The sequence below is a fragment of the Ammospiza nelsoni genome, chromosome 18 (assembly GCF_027579445.1).
Source record: "Ammospiza nelsoni isolate bAmmNel1 chromosome 18, bAmmNel1.pri, whole genome shotgun sequence".
NCBI lineage: Eukaryota > Metazoa > Chordata > Aves > Passeriformes > Passerellidae > Ammospiza > Ammospiza nelsoni.
In genome coordinates, this window is record NC_080650.1 from 3,659,331 (window position 1) to 3,683,150 (window position 23,820).

General features: G+C 50.8%; 2 protein-coding genes across 4 annotated transcripts in view; one reads left to right on the plus strand and one right to left on the minus strand.

The window, feature by feature from the left end:
• The first annotated feature begins 32 nt into the window (after positions 1-32).
• TRAFD1 (TRAF-type zinc finger domain containing 1) lies at positions 33-8,276 on the plus strand. Its single transcript, XM_059485073.1, has 11 exons — positions 33-430; positions 1,849-1,984; positions 2,056-2,109; positions 3,283-3,580; positions 4,675-4,938; positions 5,308-5,381; positions 5,563-5,766; positions 6,585-6,708; positions 6,902-7,199; positions 7,592-7,670; positions 7,787-8,276. The coding sequence occupies exons 1-11, from the start codon at positions 381-383 to the stop codon at positions 7,826-7,828; spliced, it is 1,623 nt and encodes a 540-aa protein (XP_059341056.1). The 5' UTR covers positions 33-380; the 3' UTR covers positions 7,829-8,276.
• A 751-nt stretch (positions 8,277-9,027) lies between these two features.
• Positions 9,028-23,820, minus strand: part of HECTD4 (HECT domain E3 ubiquitin protein ligase 4) — a 68,119-nt gene continuing 53,326 nt past the window's right edge. For all 3 annotated transcript variants that reach the window (XM_059484980.1, XM_059484979.1, XM_059484978.1), the window contains exons 62-76: positions 23,098-23,305; positions 22,311-22,534; positions 22,078-22,229; positions 21,587-21,693; positions 20,672-20,795; positions 19,136-19,326; positions 18,113-18,259; positions 17,104-17,223; positions 16,848-17,003; positions 14,963-15,066; positions 14,015-14,236; positions 13,511-13,677; positions 12,915-13,110; positions 12,435-12,657; positions 9,028-11,632 (exon numbers count right to left, since the gene is read on the minus strand). In XM_059484980.1, the coding sequence (XP_059340963.1) occupies positions 11,496-11,632; positions 12,435-12,657; positions 12,915-13,110; positions 13,511-13,677; positions 14,015-14,236; positions 14,963-15,066; positions 16,848-17,003; positions 17,104-17,223; positions 18,113-18,259; positions 19,136-19,326; positions 20,672-20,795; positions 21,587-21,693; positions 22,078-22,229; positions 22,311-22,534; positions 23,098-23,305 (2,478 nt within the window). In that variant the 3' untranslated portion in view covers positions 9,028-11,495. The remainder of the gene's footprint in view (positions 11,633-12,434; positions 12,658-12,914; positions 13,111-13,510; positions 13,678-14,014; positions 14,237-14,962; positions 15,067-16,847; positions 17,004-17,103; positions 17,224-18,112; positions 18,260-19,135; positions 19,327-20,671; positions 20,796-21,586; positions 21,694-22,077; positions 22,230-22,310; positions 22,535-23,097; positions 23,306-23,820) is intronic.

Genomic DNA, 23,820 nt, shown 5'->3' on the forward strand with positions numbered 1-23,820 from the left:
GGGCAACGGCGGACGGGCCGGCGGGGCGGGGCCGCCGCGGGCAGCGGGACTCGGGGGGCACCGGCACCCGCCGGGCACCGGTACCGGCACTGCACACCGGCACCGCCACGGGCGGGGGCGTCAGAGATCGGCACCGACCTCACCTGACCTGACCTGACCCGACCCGACTCAGGGCGGGCCACCGGTGATCGGCACCGGAGATTGGCACCCGACACCGGCACCCTCAACCGACCCTCAGCAGGCCGGCGGACCCGGGACCGGCAGCCCTGAGCGATCCCCGCAGGGCCGCGCTTTCACTTTTGCCGGTCCCTCGCAGCAGAGGCGGCAGCGGCCGGGCCCGGTGCCCGGGGCTGTGAGGGGAGCGGGCACCGCACGGAGCCATGGCCATCGCCGCCGTGCCCGCGGCCGAGTCCCGGCTCTGCGGCAACTGGTAAGGCCGGGCCGGGGGTCCGTGAGTGCCAGCCCCGGTGAGGGCCAGCCCCGGGCCGGGGGTCGATGAGGGCCGGGGGTCCGTGAGTGCCAGCCGGGGGTCTCTGAGGGCCAGCCCGGGGCCGGGGTCGGTGAGGGTCGGGCTCGGTGTGGGCCGGCCCTCACCGAGCCCGCCGGGGTACAGCTCCTCACCGAGCCCGCCGGTACATCGGGGTTCAGCTCCCCGGAACGCGGTGAAATAACGGGGACGGCCGTAGGGCCTTTCCTGAGCGTTTGGGCGTCGCATTTCCCTTCTGATTTAGCAGGGAACGAAATAGAAACCGAAACGTTGGGGTGGAAATCCAGGCTCGCTTTTCAGCGAGACACGCACAAAAGACACGATTCCGAATTCTTCTTCAGCAGTTCCCTGGCTCAGGAGCAGAAATACGAGGATAGATCAGCGGGCAGGGTTGTTGTGGAAGTTTTTCTTTGATTACACCTCTCTGCAGAGCCCAGTGGCTGATAAGGAGTCACCTCACAAATCGCGTCTCGAATTCAAGCAGCTAAAGAAATTAACTTTTTCTGTAGTTGTTTTTCTCCAAGAGACATCAGAATCCAGACAATTTTTTGCAACATCAGCGTGGCTTGTTTGTTCTGTGCAGTTCAGTTGCTGCTGTTGGACTTTGTTGCTTTGCCAGGCTTTTGGCTGCCTGGGATCTGGTAGGGCAGAGAACAGCTGTGGGTTTAGCAAACAAAAGGTTATAAAATTAATGTAGGTGTTTTCAAGGTGGATTTCTTGGAAAGGGGATGATCCATGTAGAAATGATGCTGCAGGAGGAAGGACTGAGCTCCAGGTGCCTCAGATCCTTTTGGCCCTTTTCTTTTTGGTTTCAAGACAGAAAATGAGCATCTTAGAAATGAGGTGAATTGGGAAATTTTGGGGTAAAATGAGGTGAATTGGGGAATTTTGAGCAGAGTTGTTACTGCTGGGGCTCTGAGCAGCCTGCTCTGTGAAGGGTGTCCCTTCCAACCCAAACCATTCCATGGATCCATTATCCTGGAACAGAATCTGTCAGGTATAAAAAAAGTTTGACTGCTTTCCAAAGCACTGTTTGACTTCTCAGAGCCAAGTTATTTTCAGGAAGAAACTTTTATCTTCTCAGACTAATTTATTAACTTGATCCCTGGCGATAACTTGTTTGTGTTATGCCAGATTTGCTTTTCACATAAGGAAATAAATCCACCTGGATTTTATCTGAATGCAGTGTCACTTTTACATGTTAAATACACAAATACCGAGGCCTGGCTGGGCCTTTCTCTGCTCACTTCAAACCATGAATTCATTGAAATCTTTCTTAGCATTATCTTTTTGTTGTGAACAACTGCTTGGATTTGTTGTCGGTGAGTTTCTGCTCAGTAACCTCAGCGACTTTCTCACAGCAAAAAGGACATTCCTGCAGTCAATTTCATCATCCATGAAATCCACTGTAGAAGAAACATTGAAATGTGCCCCTTCTGCAGCGACTCCATCCCAAAGTCTGAGATGAAGAACCACATTGAGTCTGAGCACGTGCAGGTGAGAGACATCTCTGCTCTGGAGCTGCTCATTCCTCTGGGAATCCTTCTCATGGGCTCTCTCTGCTCTAGGTCACCTGCAAGTGCAGGATGAAGATGGAGAGCAGCCTCCTGAAGGATCATGAGGTTGGTGGAGTTTGTTATTGAACCCTTGGGGGATGCTCTGGTGTTTCACTGATCGTTCCAGAGCTTTTCTGTCAGCCTGGGGCTTGTGCATCCTTTATGGAGTGATGCTCCTAAACTCACACCCTCTGGGAGAAGGGATTGGAAACTGCCCTCAAGTCCTGGAGCCACTCAGGGCTTCATATCAAATGGGTATCTGTGATAATTGGTGATTTTTTGTCCTTGCCAGTTGAAAAATAGCTATTTAAAGTATGATTGACTTGACTTTTTTCATTCCTTTCCTGTTTCATGTTTCTGCTGGAGCCATTATGTGACTTTTAATAACTCAATCTGTCCAAACAGACTTTAAAAATAGCCTGTAAAATAAACTAAAATAGGCCAGAGTGGGATTTTCTGAGTTCTGAATCCAGTTGGCTGCTGTCACAGACAATCTTGTTATAAATGTCATCTATTCCTTTCCTGTGGGCTCCTTTAGAGGCAGCTCTGGAGCTGCCACCTCAGCCTGCTGATTGCTGAGGGAAAAAGGATTTTCTGTGGAAATCTGTCCAGTTCTAAACCCTGGGAGTAGCTAATCCTGCCTCTGTGTGTGTGTGTGTGTGTGTGTGGTGCTTTTGGATTATAAAGCAAATGATGATAATTTATTAGTGCAGCATCTGCAAATATCACATATTTTACCTATTTTTAACCCCTTCTGAAGGGGGTTCACTGTGGGTAAAAAACATGTCCAAACAGTTCTTGTTGAGCAGTAAATGCAGTGTAAGTCTGTTCCCTAAAAACCAGTGTGGATTTTAGCTGTGCTGTGGAATACAACTGGATTTTGGGTTGTATCTAAAGCTCCAAAGAGCCTGGACAATCTGCCCACCTTGGGGGAACAGAGCTGTCCAACACCTTCTGTGACTCTCCAGGCTCCTTTAGCACATCAAACCACAGCACAATAGGAATAAAATTTGAGGGGAGGGGAAAAGGAAAATCCAGAAAGCTCCACGTGACCCTGGCAGATTTAGAATCATGTCCTGAGCATCTGGAGAGCTCCGGCTGCTGAGTTTGTGCCTCCAACCCATTCCCACGTTGTAGCTCACTCCAGGTTGTTCCTGACGTGGCTGAGGACACAGCAGAGCTCCAAAGCTGAGGAAACTCCGTGTCCCCGTGGCAAGAGTAACCCCCTGTGTTTTCCAGGCGTCCTCGTGTCCCCTGCGGCCCGTGCTGTGCCAGTTCTGTGACATCCAGCTGGCCTTCAACAAGCTCCAGGAGCACGAGCTCTACTGCGGGGCCAGGACCGAGCCCTGCGGCCGCTGCGGCCGCCACGTCCTGCTCAGGGAGCTGCCGGAGCACCCGCGGCTCTGCGGGGCTCGGGGCACACCGGAGAGGGCGGCCCGGGGCTGCGGGACACCGGAGGTACCGGACACACCGGACACGGACAGCGCCACCGCGTCCCCGAGTGAGGGTGGAGCCACGGGGAAGCGGCGGGGAGCAGGTACCGGAGACCAGGGATGGGCTGGGGAGGAGCCAGAGCTGGGAAAAGAGATCTAGAGGGGCTGTGGGACAGAACCTCAGGGACAGAACCCCTGAAAGGACACAACTGCAGGGACAGAACCCCTAAAGACAGAATCCTAAGGGACAGAACCCCTAAGGACAGAATCTTAAGGGCAGAACCTCTAAAAACAGAATTTTAAGGGACCGGAACCCCTAAGGACAGAATCCTAAGGGACAGAACCCCTAGGGACAGAATCTTAAAAGATACAGAAGCTTAGGGACAGAACCCCTAAAGACCAAATCTTAAGGGACCAGAACCCCTAAAGACAGAATCTTAAAGACACAGAACCCTTAAAAATAGAATCTTAAGGGGCAGAACCCCTAAAGAAAAACCCCTAAAGACAGAATCTTAGGACACAGAACCCCTAAAGACAGAATCTTAAAAGACACAGAACCTTAGGACAGAACCCCTAAAGACAGAATCTTAAAAGACACAGAACTTTAGGGACAGAACCCCCAAAAACAGAATCTTAAGGGACCAGAACCCCCAAAAACAGAATCTTAAGGGACCAGAACCCCTAAAGAGAAAATCTTAAGGGGCAGAACCCCTAAGGACAAGAATCTTAAGGGCATTTGTGGGAGCAGCCCAAAGAAATCAAAAGTAAGGAAAAAGTGGACAGAGGAAGAAGAACTGGCTGTCATTTGGTAGCTGGTCCAGGTGTGAGGTTCTGTGATTCCTTTCTGTGGAATTACAGGATAGTGAATGCTCCAGAGGCACCAGGGGGAATGTTTACCCATGGAATGAGGTGTAAGCCAGGAGTGCTGAGGTGCCTGGGATAAAAGCCCAGTTACTTCTTTTTTTTTTTTTTTTTTTTTTTTGTCTCAAAGTACCTGGCTTAAAAATGAAACTGGAGTTGTTTGCTCCCTGTAATTTGGGCTATGATTTTTCTCCATCCTCCTGGATTTGTTAGAGGTGTCCTTGGCTTGGAGATGCTGAACTCCTGGAGAAACCCTGGGGCTGGGTCTGATGTCCAGAGGGAGCTGCTGCTGGCAGGTTTGATGTTCTCCCCAATTTACAATGTTTCTCTTTTGAAGGGGATGAGCTAGAGAGACCTGAACTCCTTCATCCCCATCTTGCTGAAGACTGGAATGCTGACCTGGACTATGTGCTGGCTCTCAGCCTGCAGAGTGAGAATAATGCTCAGCATAACACTGCAGCTGACATTGCCAGGGATTTCTGGGAATGTGACTACACCAAAGAGCCTGGACAATCTGCCCACCTTGGGGCAACAGAGCTGTCCAGCATCTTCTCCTGTGACTCTCCAGGCTCCTTTAGCACATCAAACCACAGCAAAATAGGTATAAACACTGTTGTGGTGGGGTTTATCCTTAAATCTGAGGGGAGGGGAAAAGGAAAATTTGGATTGGGAATGTTAAAGATTATCTAAGTATTTTAAAAGGTGAAAATCAGTCACTTTGAGACTCCTAAAGCAAAGCAGTAAGGGAAGAAATAAAAGCTTATTAAATGAGTGGGTTTCTGACCTTGGTGTGTGGTGGGAGCCCAGGTGGGAAACAAGGTTCTTGTGGAAGTAAAAATGGTGGGAAGGAGGATCTGGGGGGACCTGGAGTGCAGCTTGTTCTGAGGGAGAAATGGCATCACAGGTTTCAGGATGCAGCAGGAAGTTTTTACCAGGCTCACAGAGGATGAAATCCTTCCTTCTCTTACAGACAAGGACATGACCATGTTGCCCTGTGAGTTCTGTGAGGAGCTGTGTCCTGCTGAAGATCTGATCCTTCACCAGGTTTGACATTTCCTTGTGTCCTGGGGTTTGCAGTGATGACTTTTCTGTGGCTGTCACTGAGAGGGTGTGGAAGGGTGTGGGTGACACTGGGAGAACTCTGGGTCTTTGCCAAGGAAAGTGGTTTTCAGTGCCCACCTGGCTCATCAGGAGAGGTGATTTTTCCATGTTGTTTGTGTAACAGACAGGGTGTAACCCAGCAAGTGCCTTTGCCTCGTTCAGCAAGAGAAGTTCTTCTCCAAGTCCATGGGAATACAGTGGGGACTCCAACAGCCACAGGACTGTCCCTTCAGCCCAGCCCCAAGCTGTGCAGGCAGCAGGAGACATCATGATTCCATGTGAATTCTGTGGCATCCAGCTGGAAGAGGAGATTCTCTTTCATCACCAGGTACTGCACAGGACAGGCTCTGCTGGTCACATCCCATTGTTTGAGGATGGGCCCAGTCCCAGGGGCTCTTGTGGCACATTCCAGGAATTCAGGGAGCTGCCCCTGGCTCAGAACTCCCCACCCAAAGCTCTGGGATCCATGTGAAGGGTTGTGCTGCACTGAGGCTCCTCCGGAAAAGTACTGGATTAATTTGAAAGCTCTTGAAATGAAACTAAACAAAAGGGCCTGAAGTTGCACAATCAGAATGTTTGAATCACACAGAAAATGAAGTTGAAGCCTGGATGAGTCAGCTGAGGGGAGAGAGGAGCACAGGGGTGAAACTGGGTGGGAGGGGAAGGAGGGAACAGACTCTGGGAGTGGCTTGTCCAGGAAAGAGTCCTCTGGAATCTGCTGCTGCTCCAGACAAGATGGGAGAATGCTGAGCTCACCCATTCTCTGTGCCATGGTTCATAGTCCCAACAAGCTGCTGAAGCTGGGCTTGGGTTGGTTGTTCTGGGCCTCTCCTCTCCTGGGGGACAGCAGAATCTGGGAATGAGATCTGCTCAAACTTCAGAGCTTATCACAGAATCCCAGAATGGTTTGGCTTGGAAGGGATGTTGAAGCCCATCCCATCCCCTGCCACGGGCAGGGACCTTCAGTAACCCAGGGTGCTCCAAGCCCAGTCCAGCCTGACAGGGGGATGGAACTGGATGAGCTTTAAGATCTCTAAACCATTCTGGGATTCCACAATTCCCTACTCACCTTAACATCCCCAAGTGCTGCTGCTCTGCAGTTTTCCCAGGAATTTGCATCTGAGCAGCCCTGTGTGTTCTGTGCAGCACCACTGTGACCTGCGCCCTGCCAGCCCCACGGGTGACACTGCAGCCCAGGAGGTGCCAGCCCAGCCCCACGGGGACAGACGGGAATCACCAGAGCCGGCTCGGCGACGCATCCGGCACCAAGGTGTGGGCAGAGCACAGCCTGAGCTGCCCTGAGCTCCCTGGGGAGATTCTCTTACCCTGTTCTCTCTCAGAAATCTTCATCCTCTGCTCTTGGGCTGGGCTCAGGGAGGGAGGATTAAATCACTGGAATTCTGTCCTTGGGGTGGACACTGGGGTTGTTCCTGGTGCTGAAGTTGCTGTTCCTGTCCATGCAGGAGATGTTTCTCCTTGGCACGCAGAGGGCTCTGGGCAGCTGGGGCTGTGCCCTGCTGCAGGCACCAGGCTGAGGACGGAGGTGGCCAAGGCTGGGAACGTGGCACTGTCCCCTCCTGGGAGGGCCGGTGACGCTCTGGCCGCGCGGGGCAGGCCCGGCAAGGGCAGTGGCACTGAGGGGACACGGAAGGACAGAGGTGACTCTGCAGCTGGGACAGCACCCCGGGCAAGAGCTGCTCAGCACTTCCAGGCAGGAACCTTCACTGCCAGCTCCTCCAGAGCCTCTCCAGCCCAGCCAAGGTAATGCCATTCCCTCTGCTCCATTCCCCTTCTTATGCTGCAAATGTGGAGCCCCTTGGCTTGCCTGTGCCTGAAAGGGTTTTCCAAAGCTTTCAGATTCACTCAGTTGAATTTGGCTGGTTCTTATCAGAGTTTCAAACAACAAATCAACAAATTTAGGTTTTTATCTCAAAACAGAACAGACCCAGTGGTCACTGGGATAAAGTGTAGGTTAAAGCCTTGTTACCTGTGAGTGCTCTGTTCTCACCTGGGCTCTGAACAGGAGCTGGTTCTGCTCTGAAACATCTGGGCCAGGGTCAGAGGAGACTCAAGGGCCTCTCCCTCTCCCTGCTGTGCTGTGTTTATCCAGCACGGGTGGCTTTGCCTCCTCTGAGCCTGTCCCTGTCCCACAGCTCTGGTGCCACAGGAGCAGCAGGAAGGAGCCTGGGGCTGTCGGACGGGCGCAGCGGCCTCCGGCGCAGGAGCTCCAAGGTGAGGCTGCAGGGCAGCTCCTGGTGGCTTTGCCAGCACAAGGAGCTGCTTCTCACAGCCCTCCCCTTACAAAGTCCTATTTGAAAACAACATTTTTCTTCTCCCCCTCCCATAAGGCAAAAGGCCAGAGCCCAGCAGCCGGACACCCGGAGGAGTGAGCCAGGGCCCGTGGAGAACATGGAGCACCCAGCCCTGCCCCTGGGCTCTGCCAGACTCCTGCAAGCAAATTCTGACACTGAGCTTCAATTTTTAGGCAGTGACCATTTTCTAAATCTCTATTTTTAATCTGTGAGAGCAAACTTAAGGTTTTTATGTCTCTGATTGCCTCGAGCACCACCCCCAAGGCATCAAATTGAGTCTTACCTTGGGCCCCACCTGAGTTCTGTGTCCGTGTGGGCTCCTTGTGCCACCCTGAGCTCTGTGTGAGTCCTGCCATGGAATCCTCAGGGACAGCTGGTGACACCAACAGGGAGCAGTCTGTGCTCCAGACCTGTCCCACGCAGAGCAGGTTTGAGGGTTGGGGCTCCAAGGCTTCTCAGTGCTGCATTTTCAAGTTTAAAGCTTTTTAAGTTTCTTGGAATAAAATTTCTCTGATGCTGTCCCCAACTGTTGTGCAGTGCCATCTGTCCCCTAGGGTGACACAGGAGCACAGCCCCTGCTGAGGATCCATTCCTGCCATTATTCCCTGGGTTCTGTTACTGTTGGAATCCCTGGGACTTTGGGAAGTGGAGCAGATCCTGTATAACACCTGTGAGCATCAGCCTAATTAAGGAGGTACAGCAGATGGCACTGGAAAGGTTAATTGGCCACCCCTGGCTAATTAGGGTCCTTACCCAGGCCTTGCCTCAGGTGCCAGCTCCATCCAACGAAGGCTGAAGGGAACTTCCTCCTAAAATAAAGACATTTTACAGATGCTCCCACCAAATGTGCTTATTTACACAAGAAAAGAATAAAGTATTTAAAAACAGGGACACCAAAGCTCTCCTCTTCCCATTCCTGGGGAGAAGGGCTGTGGGAAGATCAGGGAATGGGAGCTGGTCCCTGAGGTTTGGGATGGATAATAGGGTGCTGTGGGTCAGGAATCATTAAATATGACAAATAATGACTGAGGTGGCAGAGCCTGTGCTGTGCCTCAGGCACAAGGAATATCCCCAAGGAATAACCCCAGCAGTGGCCCTGCTTCCATGTGGTACAAAATCCTGACATTCCTCCTGTTCCAAGCACACCCAGAGATCCCAGAGAGGTGGGATTGCAACAGAGAACAGCAGCTCCCTTTCTGCCCTTCCTGCCCTGCCTCAGGCAGCTCCAGCACAGATCCCATTCCCTGCACCCCAAAGAAGGACACAAACACCTCCAGGGATGTTAAGAATCTCCTTTATGCAGGTGTACACTCGATGGCCAAGAGCACTTACAGGTTAATGCCGTGTATGGAACCGAGATGGACACACACCAAGCTAGACCTAATACCCAGCTCCAGAGTTTTTCCATTGTTTAGTATAATTTTACATTCTGAATGAATATATATTAAAAAAAATAATAATAATCATCACAAACCAATCTTTGCTTCGACAAACAAGCCTAGTACAGACAATGTCAAGTTCATTTAAAGCACGAGGAATTAAGGATGATTAGAAAAGCTTCAATTAAAAGGCCATTTGAGCCACAGCTGAGGTGCCGCAGCACTTCCTTCCCAGGAGTATGGAATTAAAAAAAAAAAAAAAAAAAAAAAAAAGCCAAAAAACTCCCACAATTCCTCTTGTGGAGCTCATCCTGTTGTCCAGAACAAACCAAAGTCGATGGAAGTTGGTTATTGGTGCGACATTTGTCCTGTAGAAGAAGCTTCATTTACACCCCCAGGTGCAAACGGCAGCGACGAGAAGTTCGTTATTTGTAATCATAAATAATTAACTGTAATAAATACGGATCAAGTAACGTTCCAGCACACGCCCGGGGCCGGGTGCAGTGTGCTCCACTCGGATGTGCTTCCCCAAGGAGCACCCACACAGCAGCAGCAGCTTCTCACTCACAGCTGGAACTGGAGCCTTGGGAACCGCTGGCACACGGAGCCCCTCAGCATTTTGGGGCTGGACCCCAGGAAAGCCCAGGGAGAGCCCAGCCTGGGCCACAGCTCTGCCATGGAATCCAGCCAGTGCTCCCCACCTTTCCTGTCTGGGAACAAACCGGCTCCGAGCCGCCCCTTCGGCTTCCTTTTCCCTTGGTCTTTGTAAACTCCAGGTGTTCCCGCTTGCTCCGAGTGGTTTCTGAGCTACATCAACGCTTCTACCAGGAAATGGACGAGATTCAAGAGTAAATATTCTTCCTACATGGATCTGTTCCCTGGACAGGGCAATATGCATTGGGAGGGTAACAGCTTCCTAACCACGGGCTTGGGAGACTCCGGATGCCGACGACTACCTACGAGTGCTGCACACACATTCCCATTCCCACTCCCATTCCCACTCGCTCACGGAAGAACAAGGACACCCATCCCCAACTCACAGCGCCTCTCCCACACCCCACGCACTCAGCGTTCCCACTATTCACAATAATGTACAATAAATACATTTGGGATTCCCAGGAGCTGTTCTGGAGCCAGGGGACACCGAGCTGGAGGTTCGGTCACCTCAGCCGGAGCCTCCCAGGCGGCTCCGCGCCGGCACTCGGCTCACGGACAGCACCGACGGATTCCGGGATCGTCTCTTCCTCAGAACTCAGGATCCGAGGGATCAGCAGAGCTGGAGTGTCCCAGAAATCCTGCTGAGGGATGAGACACCTGTGGAGGGGCTGCTCTGAACCATCCAGAACATTCCACAGAACACCAGTGAAACGCGGAGTTGTTCCTGCTCCGCAGCTGCCTCCCAGCTTTCCACACAGAACAGGAGCTTTGTCCTCCTGCCGGGTGTCAGAGGTTTTTAGGGTAATTTGCTCTTGGATCAAAGATATTTGAGTACAAAAACGAGTTCCAGGTGTTTGAGCACCTCCTGGTTGTTCTGAGAGCTCGTTGGGAAATGGGATAAAGTCCCGGATTTTGGGATGGACTGTGGTATCTTACACCCTTTGGAGAGAAGCTGTTTTGTTCTGCTCGTATTTTAATTACAATAAATTATTTTGTTGCTAAGCAAAGCAGACATTCAAGAACATCTAGGGCAGGAACCCAACGGAATCACAACCCTTTCACTGTTCTATTAGAAATTTTCCCAAAAGTGTTGAGCTGAACCCCCCAGTTCCCTGTGGCAGCCCCTATGTGCTTGGTCAGAGTTTAGAAAAATTTCAAGGAAAGTGGTGCAAAGGTGGAAAAGCAGTTTGGCAGCAAAGTTCTGCTTCGAACCTCAAGCAAGTGCCACAAATCCTGCCTGTGCTCTGCTCCTGCCCATGCAGTGATTCCCTCCCCACACCCAAACCTGGCATTTTTGTACTCAAAAACCTCTCAGGGAGAGCGATCCATGAGCCTTCCCCTCTGAGGGCTCCCGGCCTCAGAATGCCCTCCCTGCCAGTGGTGTTTGCACGGGGCAGACCATTGTGGATTACAAAATTAGAAATGTACAGGTGGAAAGGTTTCTTCCCCCCAAATTAAATTATACACAAACCGGTCTTTACTAAACTATCCTACAAATATTCCACAAACAAGGCAGCAAAAGAACCAGTCCACCACAAAGTCTACGAATACAAAATGGAAGTCTTCCGGGAATTACTGTAATGGGAACGAAGGTTCAGGAAATAAATTAACCCCCAGCTCATCCCAGGGGAGGCGCTGGATGGGAACTGAAGGGGTTCCTTCCACTGGGCAGAGTCACGGAGTCACCTCCAGGCGTTCCCTGCTCGCGCTCAGCCGCTGAGCGGATCCTCGCGGTAGTGGATGGCGTAGCGCAGCTTCTCCAGCATGATGTCCAGCGAGGAGTACTGGGGCAGCTTGATCATGAACATGCACGTCTCCACGCGGATGTACCGCGAATCCGGGGACCCTGCGCGACAGCACCGCCGGGGTTACACCCAAACCAACACTGGCACAGACAGCTTGTATGGAAAATCCTTTCCTTAGGAGTTTTCCTCCTGAAAAGCTGAGAGGCCTCAGGAGCAAAATGTAAACATCGATTATCTGCTGCTGTGGAATGCAACAGGTGCATCTGTCATTGGGCCATGTTGGTTGTTTCTCATTAATGGCCAATCACAGCCCAGCTGGTTCAGACTCTCTGTCCGAGCCACAAGCCTTTGTTATCATTCTTCTTTGTTTTCCTATTCTTAGCCAGCCTTCTGATGAAATCCTTTCTTCTATTCTTTTAGTACAGTTTTAATATAATATATATCATAAAATAATCAAGCCTTCTAAAACATGGAGTCAGATCCTCATCTCTTCCCTCATCCTAAGACCTCTGTGAACAAAATCCTATCCCTGCCTCTTGTGGGGCTTTTGAATTGTAAATGTTTCTGTGATTCTCCCATCAGGCCTCATGCCAGTATTTTCCCAATAGTTTAATTTCAGACAAATAGCAAAGTGTCTCTACATCTCTACAGGTAGAATCCCAGAACAGTCTGCGTTGGAAGGGATCTTAAAGCTCTAGTTCCACTCTCCCACCATGGGCAGGGAACTCCCCACTGGATGTAGTTCAAGTTTTAGGTGAAATTTTAGTTTTACATCATTTAAACCCCAATTCTCTCCTGATTTACCCCCATAACCACCTGGCCCTCCTTTGTCACTGTTCATTGAAGGGGCCCAGAGCTGGGAGCAGCAGCAGCTCCCTTCCCTCCCCTCCCTCGGTTCCGTACCTGCGGCGCCGTCAGGGGGGGCGATTTTCATGGGGTAGGGGGGGACGTGGGCGGTGTCGGGGCCGCCGTCCTTGCAGGGGCAGGTGAAGGGGATCCTCTCCTGGTTACAGGCAAACTTGATGAACTTGCACAGCTCCTCCTGCGTGAACATCTCCAGGGCGCTCCAGAAGAACTCGATGTGCTGGTCGGTCTCCATCAGTCCCACCTGGTACATGGTGTGTGCCTGAGGGGACAGGGACACATGTCCACTGCTGCTCACCCCTCTCCCTGCAGGAATTTTCCCCAGTTCAGACTCTTCTCTCTGCACAAACCCCACCCTATTATTTCCTGAATCAAGTGAAATCTTAATAAACTTCCCTGAGGGCAAAGCAGCTCCCAAAGGATGTCCTGGCTGAGGAACCAAAACCAGAAGATTCTCCCCTCCACCTTCCCATAGGAGGATCCCCCTCTCTGTGTCCCACAGGAGTGTGGCCAAAGCACCTTGAGGAATTCCAAGTTGATGTAGGGAAGGCCACAGGTCCTCAGCTCCATCTCCAGGGGGGTGAGCGTGGTCAGGAGCTGCAGGGGGATGATGGAGCCCAGCCCTGCCCTCACTGCTGTCATGCACTCCGGGCTCTGCAGCTCCCGCATGCGCAGGCTCCGGATGGCGGCCGCGTACACGTCCTTGTTCTCCCACCTGCAGGGGCAGAGACCTGGCTGAGGGAGATCTCCTGGGAGAGCCCTTGAGCCCCACCTGTGTTACACAGGGAAGGGTTTTATGGAGAGATCCTGATCTAGAACAATCCAGAATTGGCAATACACACTTTCCATTCCGATGCTTCCCAGTTAATTCTGCTGTCCTCCACTTCCTCCTCCCCTCCCACCTGCCCATCCCTCACAGCTGGGACCAGCCCTGCTCCTCTGTCCCTTACAGAGCCAAACAGCACCACTGATCCCAAGTTCTGCCACCTTCTCACAAAGCAAAGCTTTCCCAGATCATTGCAACTTGTTACAAAAGCACCTCTGGAGAGGCTGTGCTTGGAGAACGATTCCAGAGATGTTCTGTGCCACATCCTGCCTGGAAGGCTGCTCCTTACCCCACAGGGATGTGCCTGCCCCTGGGGCACAGCTCCACCTCCTCCCCAGTGAGGCTCAGGTAGGTGAATTTGCAGCAGGGTTTGTTGGGGCAGTCGGGGCTCTCCATGGCCAGGTGCTGGGAGGCGATTTCGGCACACAGCGCTTCCAGCTCTGTCTCGTCACTGATCTGTCACAGAGCAAGGACAAGGACCTGGTCACCAGCATGGCACTGCCTCCTCACAGGTGTCCCCACAATGGGGACTCCAACAGCAAAATCCTGCTTTAGGGGTTCTGGCCTGGTTTAGCAATTCCAGTAAATATTTCAGAAGCTGGAATTCCACCAGCTGGGAGTGTGGGGAACTTCTCCAAGGCAACAGGATGTAAAATCCTGCATCCAAGAGGAATCAACCCATCTCCCAACCCTGCTGCCACAAAAACCACCTGGCAGCCACCAGCGAGGGCAGGCACATTTGTGCCATGGGGGAATCCTGAGGAAAAGCAGGGAAGACGAAGAAGGAACCTACATTTTCAAACTTTTTGACATAGTTGTAGGTGAGGATATCAGCTTCCTGCAGATCCACATCAGGATCCAGGGGCTCTCCCACCAGGGTTTTCCAGAAGGAGGGCAGGAGGTCCAGGGGCAGAGGAACATCGGCGCGGATGGCGATGCCCAGGAGCTGCCCGAAGAAATGGAACAGCTGCTCCTCGGCGTAGGTGATGGGGCTGGGGGTCAGGATGTACTTCCCCTGTGGAGGAAACAGCACTGAGCAGCTGCCCACAGCCTGAGGGGCTGGCTGTGCCAGGGCATCCTTCCTGCTCCAGGCAGGAAATGTGCAGTTGGGTACCAAAGGATCTGCTCCAGCACAGCAGGAGTCCCTGTGTTTTACACACTGCTATCACCTTATCTTAGCACTTCCTGACCAAATCAACTCCATTTTGGTTGGTTCCCATTTTGCCAAGCTGTTGATCAACACTTACAGCATTTTCTGGACTTGTTACATCAGTTTGATATCCAAGCCTTTCAGCTGTGGGATGTTTCTGAGCTTGGATTTGCAGAGCCAGGTTTGCTACGCAGTTGGTCTTAAGCTGAGGGAATCAAACTGTTTCCTACCCTAAGAACATTCCCAGGAAGGAATTACTGAGAATTCTTTGGACTATCAGCTTTATCTTGTTTCTAGCAAATAAGACACTAAATAGCATGGATGGAGCATCCTATTCTCCTGGCAACCTGACAGACTTTTCTGGTGACATTCCTGGAGTAAGGCCACAGAATAAAAATTCTGTTCCATTTTGCTGCACACAGGAGGTGCACCATGGGATCACCAACTCCCAGCTCTCCCAGGATATGGGATCTGCTTGGTTTCATGGATCTGAGGCCTCTCTCTGCACCTCTGACCCAATGTCCCACTCCTGTTCTAACCCAGCATTCAAAAAGAGAAAATCCCCTTATTTTTGGCACTGGGATCTCACACCTTGTTCTTATTGACAGCAGAGCTGGGGCACAGCAGGAGCAGGGAGAGGGAGGAGCTCTGGAGCTCTTTGCACACTTGCCAAAGGAAGTGACGGAAAGATCCACCTGGAAAAGAGAAAGGGAAAACAGTGAAAACATTCCTTTGTTCCTGCTGAATCCCTAAATGCTGCTTTGCTTTCCAGCACTCTAAGAACAGCAGGAATATTTGTTCTACCAGCTGGCCTGCAAATGGGATTTGGTGCTGGATTAGGAGATGGATGAGGCTGTCCTACAACAATGGAGGGGATGCTCCAGGGATCAGCACAGCTGCTGAGCCACAGCCACAACATTTATCTCCTGATAAACACTGTCAGTACCACCACAGCCTTTCAGCAGACAAGAATTCCCCTTGGGAGAAGATTCCATGGAGCCTTGGCTCAGCTGAGGGCTGTACACTCCCTTCACACCTCAGACAGGTGACAGAGCTGGGGATGTCAGAAATGTGTTCTGGGCTCTCTGGCTCCACATTCCCCCATGGATCTCCACCAAGGACCAGCAGAGCCCACGTGGATTTGGAGAGCAGGGATCCCTTTGTTCTTTGGGATCTGCCTCAATAAACACCCCATGGAACAGCTCTGCAAAGCTGAAATCCCTCATCCCATGGTTAAACCCAGTCTCCTCCTGGTGCAAACACTGAGGTGCAAACATTTCAGGGGGGTCCCATTCTTTTTCCACCCACAAGGGAATGCTGCTCCTTAAAGTCCACATGAGGCAGGTTGTGCTGAAGAGCTGGGCTGTCCCTGGGGGATGCCACTTGGGCTGTCCCTGTCCCCACTCCCTGGTGCCATGACCCCCTTGTTCCCTGTCCCTGGTGCCAGAATCACAGAATCACATGGTTGGAAGAGACCTTTAAGATCACTGAGTCAAACCTGTTCCCTGACACCTCAACTAAACCCTGGCACCCAGTGCCACATCCAGGCTTTTGTTAAACACATCCAGGGATGGTGACTCCATCACCTCCCTGGGCAGACCAGGGAGTGCCATGGAGTTCTGTCCCAACTCACTTGGTACCCTGTCGCTTTGTCCCTACTCCCTGATGCCCTGTCCCTACTCCCTGATGCCATGGCACCCCTGTCCCCACTCCTTGGTGTCATGGATCCCCACATCCCCCTTCCCTGGTGCCCTATCCCCATGTGCCCACTCCCTGGTGCCATGGAGCTGTGCCCTCACTCCTTGGTGTCATGTACCCCCTATTCCCTCTCCCTGGTGCCATGGACTCCCTGTCACTACTCCCTCATGCCATGGCACCCCCGTTCCCACTTCTTGGTGCCATAGAGCCCCTGTCCCCACTCCTTGGTGCTCTGTTCCCACTCCCTGGTGCCATGGCACCCCTGTCCCCATTCCCCGATGTGCCATGACTCCCCTATTCCCTCTCCCTGGTGCCCTGTCCCCTTGTCCCCACTCCCTGGTGCCCTGTACTCCCAGGTGCCCCATCCCCTGTCCCTGCACTCCCTGCTGCCGTGCACCTCCTTGCCAGTGAAGCGGATCCCCTGACCCTGTCCCCTGCACTCCCTGGTGCCCTGCTGCCCTGTCCCCTGCACTCCCTGTCCCCTTTCCCTGCACTCCCTGTCCCCTTTCCCTGCACTCCCTGCTGCCCTGTCCCTGTCCCCTGCACTCCCTGTCCCCTCTGTCCCCGTCCCTGCACTTCCTGCTGCCGTGCACCTCCTTGCCAGTGAAGTGGATCCCCTGACCCTGTCCCCTGCACTCCCTGTACCCTATCCCTGCACTCCCTGGTGCCCTGTCCCCTGCACTCCCTGTCCCCTCTGTCCCCGTCCCTGCACTCCCTGGTGCCCTGCTGCCCTGTCCCTGTCCCCTGCACTCCCTGTCCCCTCTGTCCCTGCACTCACTGGTGCCGTGCACCTCCTCGCCGGTGAAGCGGATGTTGAAGGCGTAGGTGGGGTCTCCCCCGCTGGCCAGTTTGACGCAGAGCTGGGACGAGGGGACGCAGCCCAGCTGCCGCGCAGCCTGGCAGAAGTAGGAGTTCTCTGAGGAACGGATCTCCCCTGTCCAACACAAAGGGAAAGTGAACCCCCAGCCTCACAGAGCTGCTGAGCTGGGGGAAAGCAGCTCTGAGCTGCTGGGAAGGATCGGTGCTTGCTGTACCTCCAACGATCTCCAGGGGGTCCAGGGTGATTTCCGGGGCTGCGTGGTCAGCGGTTCTTTGGACAGTGGCATTGAGCACTCTGTTCATGACAGTGACTTTTGTGTCATAAAAGATTAAACCTGAAGAAACAAACACATTTCAGCAGAGTTAATCTACCCCTGAAATTCTCCAGTGGAAAATGATAGAATAAAAATTTCTCCTTCTGAGACATGGCTAATCTAAAATTTTTTAAAACAGTATTTCACAGTATCATTTCCATGATTCCACTCATCCAGTTCCACCAGGGACACCTTCCACAGTCCAGGTTTCTCCAAGTCCCATCTATTTGCTCCTCATATTTTTTGGAATAAGTGCACTGGGATGAAATACTGATGAACACAATTCCAATGTTCTATAATTAGATCTCAGCAACTCCACCACAATCTCTGTAAATAGGAACATTTTGCCAAATAGTTTTCAGCAGTCTGAGATGTTTTGACAGTAAAGCTACAGGCAAGAAATGATAAAAAATAGGGCTGTGACACTGCCCCAAAAATATATTTAATACCTCATATCTCTGTGAAGAGAAATCTCTGAACATTCCTTACTCCCCCACACTGGTTCAAAAGTGTTTTTTTTTCCAGCTGGGCCAATACAAGAAACTCCTTTCACACACTGACACCCCTGGTTAATTCTTCATAAAACAAATCTGGGCAATGTAATGTCCCAGATCTGGGGTTTTTTTGATGTCTAATGAAAGCTGTAAAAATACTCTGATACACTTGTAGCATTAGCAAGATCAAGAAAATGCTCAAACAGGGAAGTCCTGACACTTTCACCTGACCTGCTTGTTAACTAACAAAGCTTTGATTTCTGGATACTCCCAAGAGGATAAAGACCCACAGACACAGAAGATGGAACAACTTCCTCTGCGGTTGTGGTGTCATGAGGATAATCTCCCTGTGCTTTAAAAGCAAACCAAGAGAGAAGTGCCTTGCAGCAGTGCCCTGTGGTCAGTGCCCAGCTGACCTTTTGCCTCCTGCAGCAGGGCAGCGATGCTGTTCCCGTACATCTCGCTCTGGCGCAGCTCCACCAGGGGCAGGAAGAAAGTCTCCAGGGTGGTGTTGAGGGACTGCAGCAGGGCAAAGCGCAGCCTCAGGCTCTCCACGGGGACATCTGCACAGGGAAACTCCCAGTCAGGACAGGAACAGATCCCTGCTCCACCTCCTGCAAGCCCCAGCAGGTTTGGGCCATGAGCCACACAAAGCAGCCCCTCTGATTCCTGTGCTGAGGACGCAGGAACAGCATCCCTGATGCTCCTTCTGGGATCTCCAGTCTCTGGGTGTGAGTCCAGAGTCTCCCATTATCACTGAATTTTCCTCCTAAAGTACTTAGACCAGGATTTAGGTGACTAAAATCTGGAAATCCAGCCTTCTTTCCCCTGCAAGCTGGACCCACCATGTACTTCCTGCTCCAGCCTGACCTGGAAATTCTGCTTGGAGAGCAGGGAGCAGCTGCAGTGCACCCCTGACACCCAAGGAGAGAGAAGATCCAGACCCAGCACTCCCCTCATCCCACCAAGCCCCCAACACTGGCACAGACATCTTTTATGGAAAATCCTTTCCTTAGGATTTTTCCTCCTGAGAAGCTGAGAGGCCTCAGGAGCAAAATGTAAACAATGATTATCTGCTGCTGTGGAATGCAATAGGTGCATCTGTGATTGGCCTCACGTGGTTGTTTCTAATTAATGGCCAATCACAGTCAGCTGTGGACTTTCTGTCTGAGCCACAAGCTTTTGTTATCATTCTTTCTTGTTCTATTCTTAGCTAACCCTTCTGATGAAGTACTTTCTTCTATTCTTTTAGTATAGTTTTAATGTAATATATATCATAAAATAATAAATCAAGCCTTCTGAAACATGGAGTCAGATCCTTGTCTCTTCCCTCATCCTCAGACCCCTGTGAACACGGTCACACCCAACCTCCAAAGGAACACCAGGAGCGCTCCCAACCCTTTTCCTGAAGAAAGCCTCTATCCCAACCACCCACATACTCAGGAGACAGGAGATCCTGGGGTCTGCAGCATCAGCTGGGTCCAGGTACACCTCGTGGGGGTGCAGGCGGGCGGGGGTGATGGCCAGGTGGCGGCACAGGCGGTTGATGTACTGCACCAGCGCCACGTCCATCTCCAGGCTCCACTTGCGCGACGCCTTCTGCGCGTGCCGCGCGTCGACGCAGGCACACCTGCGGGGGACAGGGCACGGCTGCTCGCTCACAGGGTGCTGGACAAACACACCTGGAGTAAAACTGCACCTGAGCCATCCCTCTGGCTGTCCTGAGCAGCCAAGAGCCCTGCCAGGGATCTCAGAGACCCCGGCACAGAGGCCAAGATGCCCCTGTGGTTTTGATTATGACCTGTGGAGCAAGTTACCAAGCTTAGATGAAGATCTGCAAGCCATGACAAATTAAGTAGAATGACAGTGAATTTATCACAGGGTGAAAAAGTAGATTTTGGGGTTTTTAGTATGGGGATTCAGGGGGCAAGATGGAGGGATCTGGGCATGTCCAGCCTTTCTCCTTCTTCTTCTTGGCCTCCATCTTCTGCTGTGATGTTGGCACTTACAGATTGGTTTAGAGTAGAAGCTCACTGTCTAACATAGGTGATAGGTATTGGAAAGCAATTGTAAATATTGTATAAGTAGTTTTTAGTATAAAGATATAACAGCATTCCGGGGGCAGGCAGAGTGCCTGGGCTGTTGTGCTGAGCGAACCTCGGCTGGACAGGAGAAATTTTTTTATAGGTAAGTTACCATAAACAACCTTGAGAATAAGAAATGAAGAGCCCTGACTCCTCCTTCAAGCATCAGGCTGGGAAAAGAGACTTTCCAACTTTTCTTGGGGTCACTCTGACAAGCTAGAGACCCCAACACACCTGGAGTAGAAGCTGGTGCCCTGCTCTTCACTCCCCTTTCCTTGAGCAGAGCTGTTCCATGCCAAGAATCCCAGTGTGAGGCCAAAAGCTGATTCATCAGCCACTTCTCATCACTGGTATTAAATAATTAGGCACAAAGGCATTGCCTATTAAGCTCTCTTAGTGCACTATCTCCTCTGGAGATGATAAGGGGCAATTAGCCTATGGCCTGACACAGGCAGATAAGGAGAATTCATTTAAGGGACTTTCTTCCTCTACAATATTAAGAAGAAATTTAACAGTTCCCTCTTCTAAAGCATTTCTGACCCAGTAACAACCCTGCCAGTTAAAGAATGACCCAGTGCACTGGCTGGGGAAGGAAACCAGGGACAGACATGGAGCTACAGCTCCCTTCAGGTAATTTATTATACAGCTTGGAAGCTCTAAAGGACACTGTGGCATCTGATTTTGTCAGTCATGCTGTGCACAAGAAATTAGGACCTGCATTTGGACAGTAAGTGACCTTTAAAATGTATTTTGAGGAAATAACTGATTTCCTTACAGGCCTTGCAGCCACGGGTGGGAGTGTTAAAGCTTTTTGGATTAGGAAGACTTGATCCCAAGTGTTTTAAAGAGTACAGTGAGTATCACCTCCTCAGAGAGGTTTGCAGGCTGTACCTCTCAAAGTGCAGGTCGTAGCCACAGGACAGGATGGCTCTCCACACGCTCCGGATGTCCTGCTTGGAGCGGTCCACCACGAACCGGTGAAATCCATCCAGGGTCAGGTACTTCTCCTCAGGAACTGCCACCAAACGTGGACCAGCAAAGAGTTCATGACTTGCCATGAAGTTCTCACCCCACCAGGAGCAGGAGGTGGCTGCTGCCAGCTTCCTCCTGCTGTCCCATCCCGCCATGGACCCTTTCTGGGGAGTTCCATCTATCACACAATGGTCAGGTCCACCTCAGTCACTCCCTTCTCACTGCCCTAAAGGGCTCAAATTCCCCTCTGCTCCTCTGGAACACCTCCCTCTATCCCTGCTTGGCTGGATGCTGAAATTCCCCTTTTCTCAGCTAACCTGGCACTTCCTGCCAGGAAGAAGGGAGTCCAAACTCCTGTCTGCCCACTCTTCCACCAGACTAAAGTTCTGAGCACAACCCCTGTCCCCCCTGGCTGTGCTGTCTCCTCCAGAAGCTCTGAGCTATCTCAATCATCTTTTTTACCCAATTTCCCACTTGTAACTGAAGAATTTCCCAATATAAATTGTTAAGCACAATTAAAACCCACCTAGTTCAAATCCATAACATCCCAAACCCTCACTATACCAAAGCCTTGGAACTACATCCCACAGGAATTTTTCTGCCTGGTTTACTGACATGTCCTACACTCTGCTGCAAGAACTGTTTGCTCTCACACTGATGGGCCCAGATTCACAGAGGTACAAATAAAAGCAGCATTTTAAATCACTATTTTAAAAAATGTAGTTAGATTTGTTAGAAATAAAGATAAACCAAATCAATCATGAAGTCATAAAAACATGTCAATAAAAATATTTTTATAGGATAAAACCATAAAAAATTCTCTGCAGCTCCCACCTTCCTGTTTCTTAGTGGGAGACTTCTCAGGGTCCTTCTCCTCAGGTTTGCTCTTCTCAGGAGATTTGGGCTTTACAGTGGGTTTCTTCTCACTTAAGGCTGTTCGGCTAAGGGACAAAGTCAGTGTTAGGATCAAAAGTTTTCTTTCATTTGTTCACAGAACCCCAAAATTGTTTGGAAGGATCCTAAAGCCCATCCAGTCCCACTCCTGCCATGGATTACTCCAAACCTGATCTGTGTTTTGGAACAAGTGCACTGGGCTATAACACTGATGAACACAATTCCAATGTTCTATAAATAGATCCCAACAACTCCACCCCAATCTCTGGAAAAAGAAACACTTTGCCAAATAATTTCCAGAAACCTGAGATGCTCTGACATTAACACCAAGTGTTTCCCTGTTCCCATACACAGGAGCACAGAGGGATGGGGGATAAAAACCTGGATTTTTACAGTGAAATCCAATATTCCACAGGGCTGAGGACACCCACCTGACACTGTTGAGCATGGACTTCTCCTTGGTGGGGGGTTTGGTCACCGGGCGCTTGGTGCTCACCACCTTCACTGGGTGCTGCTCCTTGCCTGCCTTGTTGTACTTGCTCTTGTCAAATTTGGGCTTGGGAACTCCATATTTCCTTAAAATCTTCCAAGACAAAAAGTGAATCATCACCCAGTGCTTTCAAGTGACACCAGAAGAGGCTGAGAACAGCTGGCAAAGCCCTACCTGGGTGAGCTGGTCCTCCAGCACCTTCTTGGGAGGGCGGACATTGGTGAAGAAGACGTGGAGGAGATTCCCAGGGGTTTGGGAATTGATCTGCTCCTTGCTGAGGTAAATGTCAGCCACCTTGATGGGCTTGGCTGGAGTCAGGCTCAGCATTTGTTCTGAATGGACACAGCTCTTAAAGATCTCTGTGAGAACTTCCCGAGCACCTGGGACCAGTTTTTCACCTAATTAAAAGAAAATCAATAATTTGGTACAACATACCATGAGAACTGGTTAGAATTTGAAATGTGAAAATCCCTTTTGCAAGGGAAAAAAAAAATCACTTTTTCAGTGAAAAACCTGCTCCTTCTGTACCCCATTAAATACAGAACTGGCCACATCCTGTAATTATTACTTGAGGGAGTAGTGTGGATGAAAAAAGCAGCTTATTTATCATGCCAGGATAAAAATTATGTTGTGCAGGCAGACACCAACACCCATCAACTGAACTAGCAGTCAAAAGTTATTTCAGTGGCTATTTTCTCAAAAAAAAAAAATCCCTAAAGAATTTAATCAGTAGTTTTTTGTGCTGATGAGGAGTGTTTATTTATTTATGATTTATTTGATTAGCAGGGTGGACAACTGAGCAAAGTTCAGCTTGCAAATAGCCCCTGGAGGGATAAATCTGTGGAATTTCTCCCTGGCTTGTTGTCACTCCTGATTTATACTGAACCAAGGAGAGTCTGAGCCCTGTTCATCCCCCAAAATGCTGAACACAGGAGGGATCTGCCAATATCAAACCACCTACCTTTTATTGACTTATCATTGAAATAATCTTCTAGTGCTGGGCTCCCCTGGGTGTCAAACAAACTCTGATTTACAGTGGAAACAGTTAAAATCTCTTCAGTTGACATCTCCATGAGCTCATCCTCCCCATCCAGGCTGGACAAGCCAATGAGGTCACTGCTGTTGAAGAGGCTGGCTCGGATTTTCTCTATTTTAGCTCTTGACCTTATCTGTACAAATAATGAAGTTAGTTCACAGCAATCCTGAGAAAACAAATTCACTGCCATTCATAGGAATCTGGGGTTTAAGCTTCCATCCCTCTCCCCATTCTGATAATCATTATTGCTTCTCTTCTCTGCTGCATCAATAATTTGATGCCCAAATTCAGGTTCAGCCTAGAAAAGGCTTTCTGAGAGCACTGAAATCCTCATGCTGGGATAACCAGGCACAGCTCTGATCCAGCTACTCCATTTCTCAACCCTTGGGAACAGCAGGGAAGGAGCTGAAGGTGCCAGCCAGGTAAGCTGGCACTGTCTGTAACTCTGCTGTCCCTGCCTCAATTCTCCACTCTGAAAATCTCAATTAGCACAGGCTTTGAAGCCTCAGCTACACAGACTGGGGAGGGGAACAGCAACTTCCTTTGATTCCCAGAATAACCACTACCAGAGCAGCTCCAGACTTGGAATAGTTTCCATGTGAACACTCTGGCAGCTTTCTCTCCACACTTAATGCTTTATTTCAATGA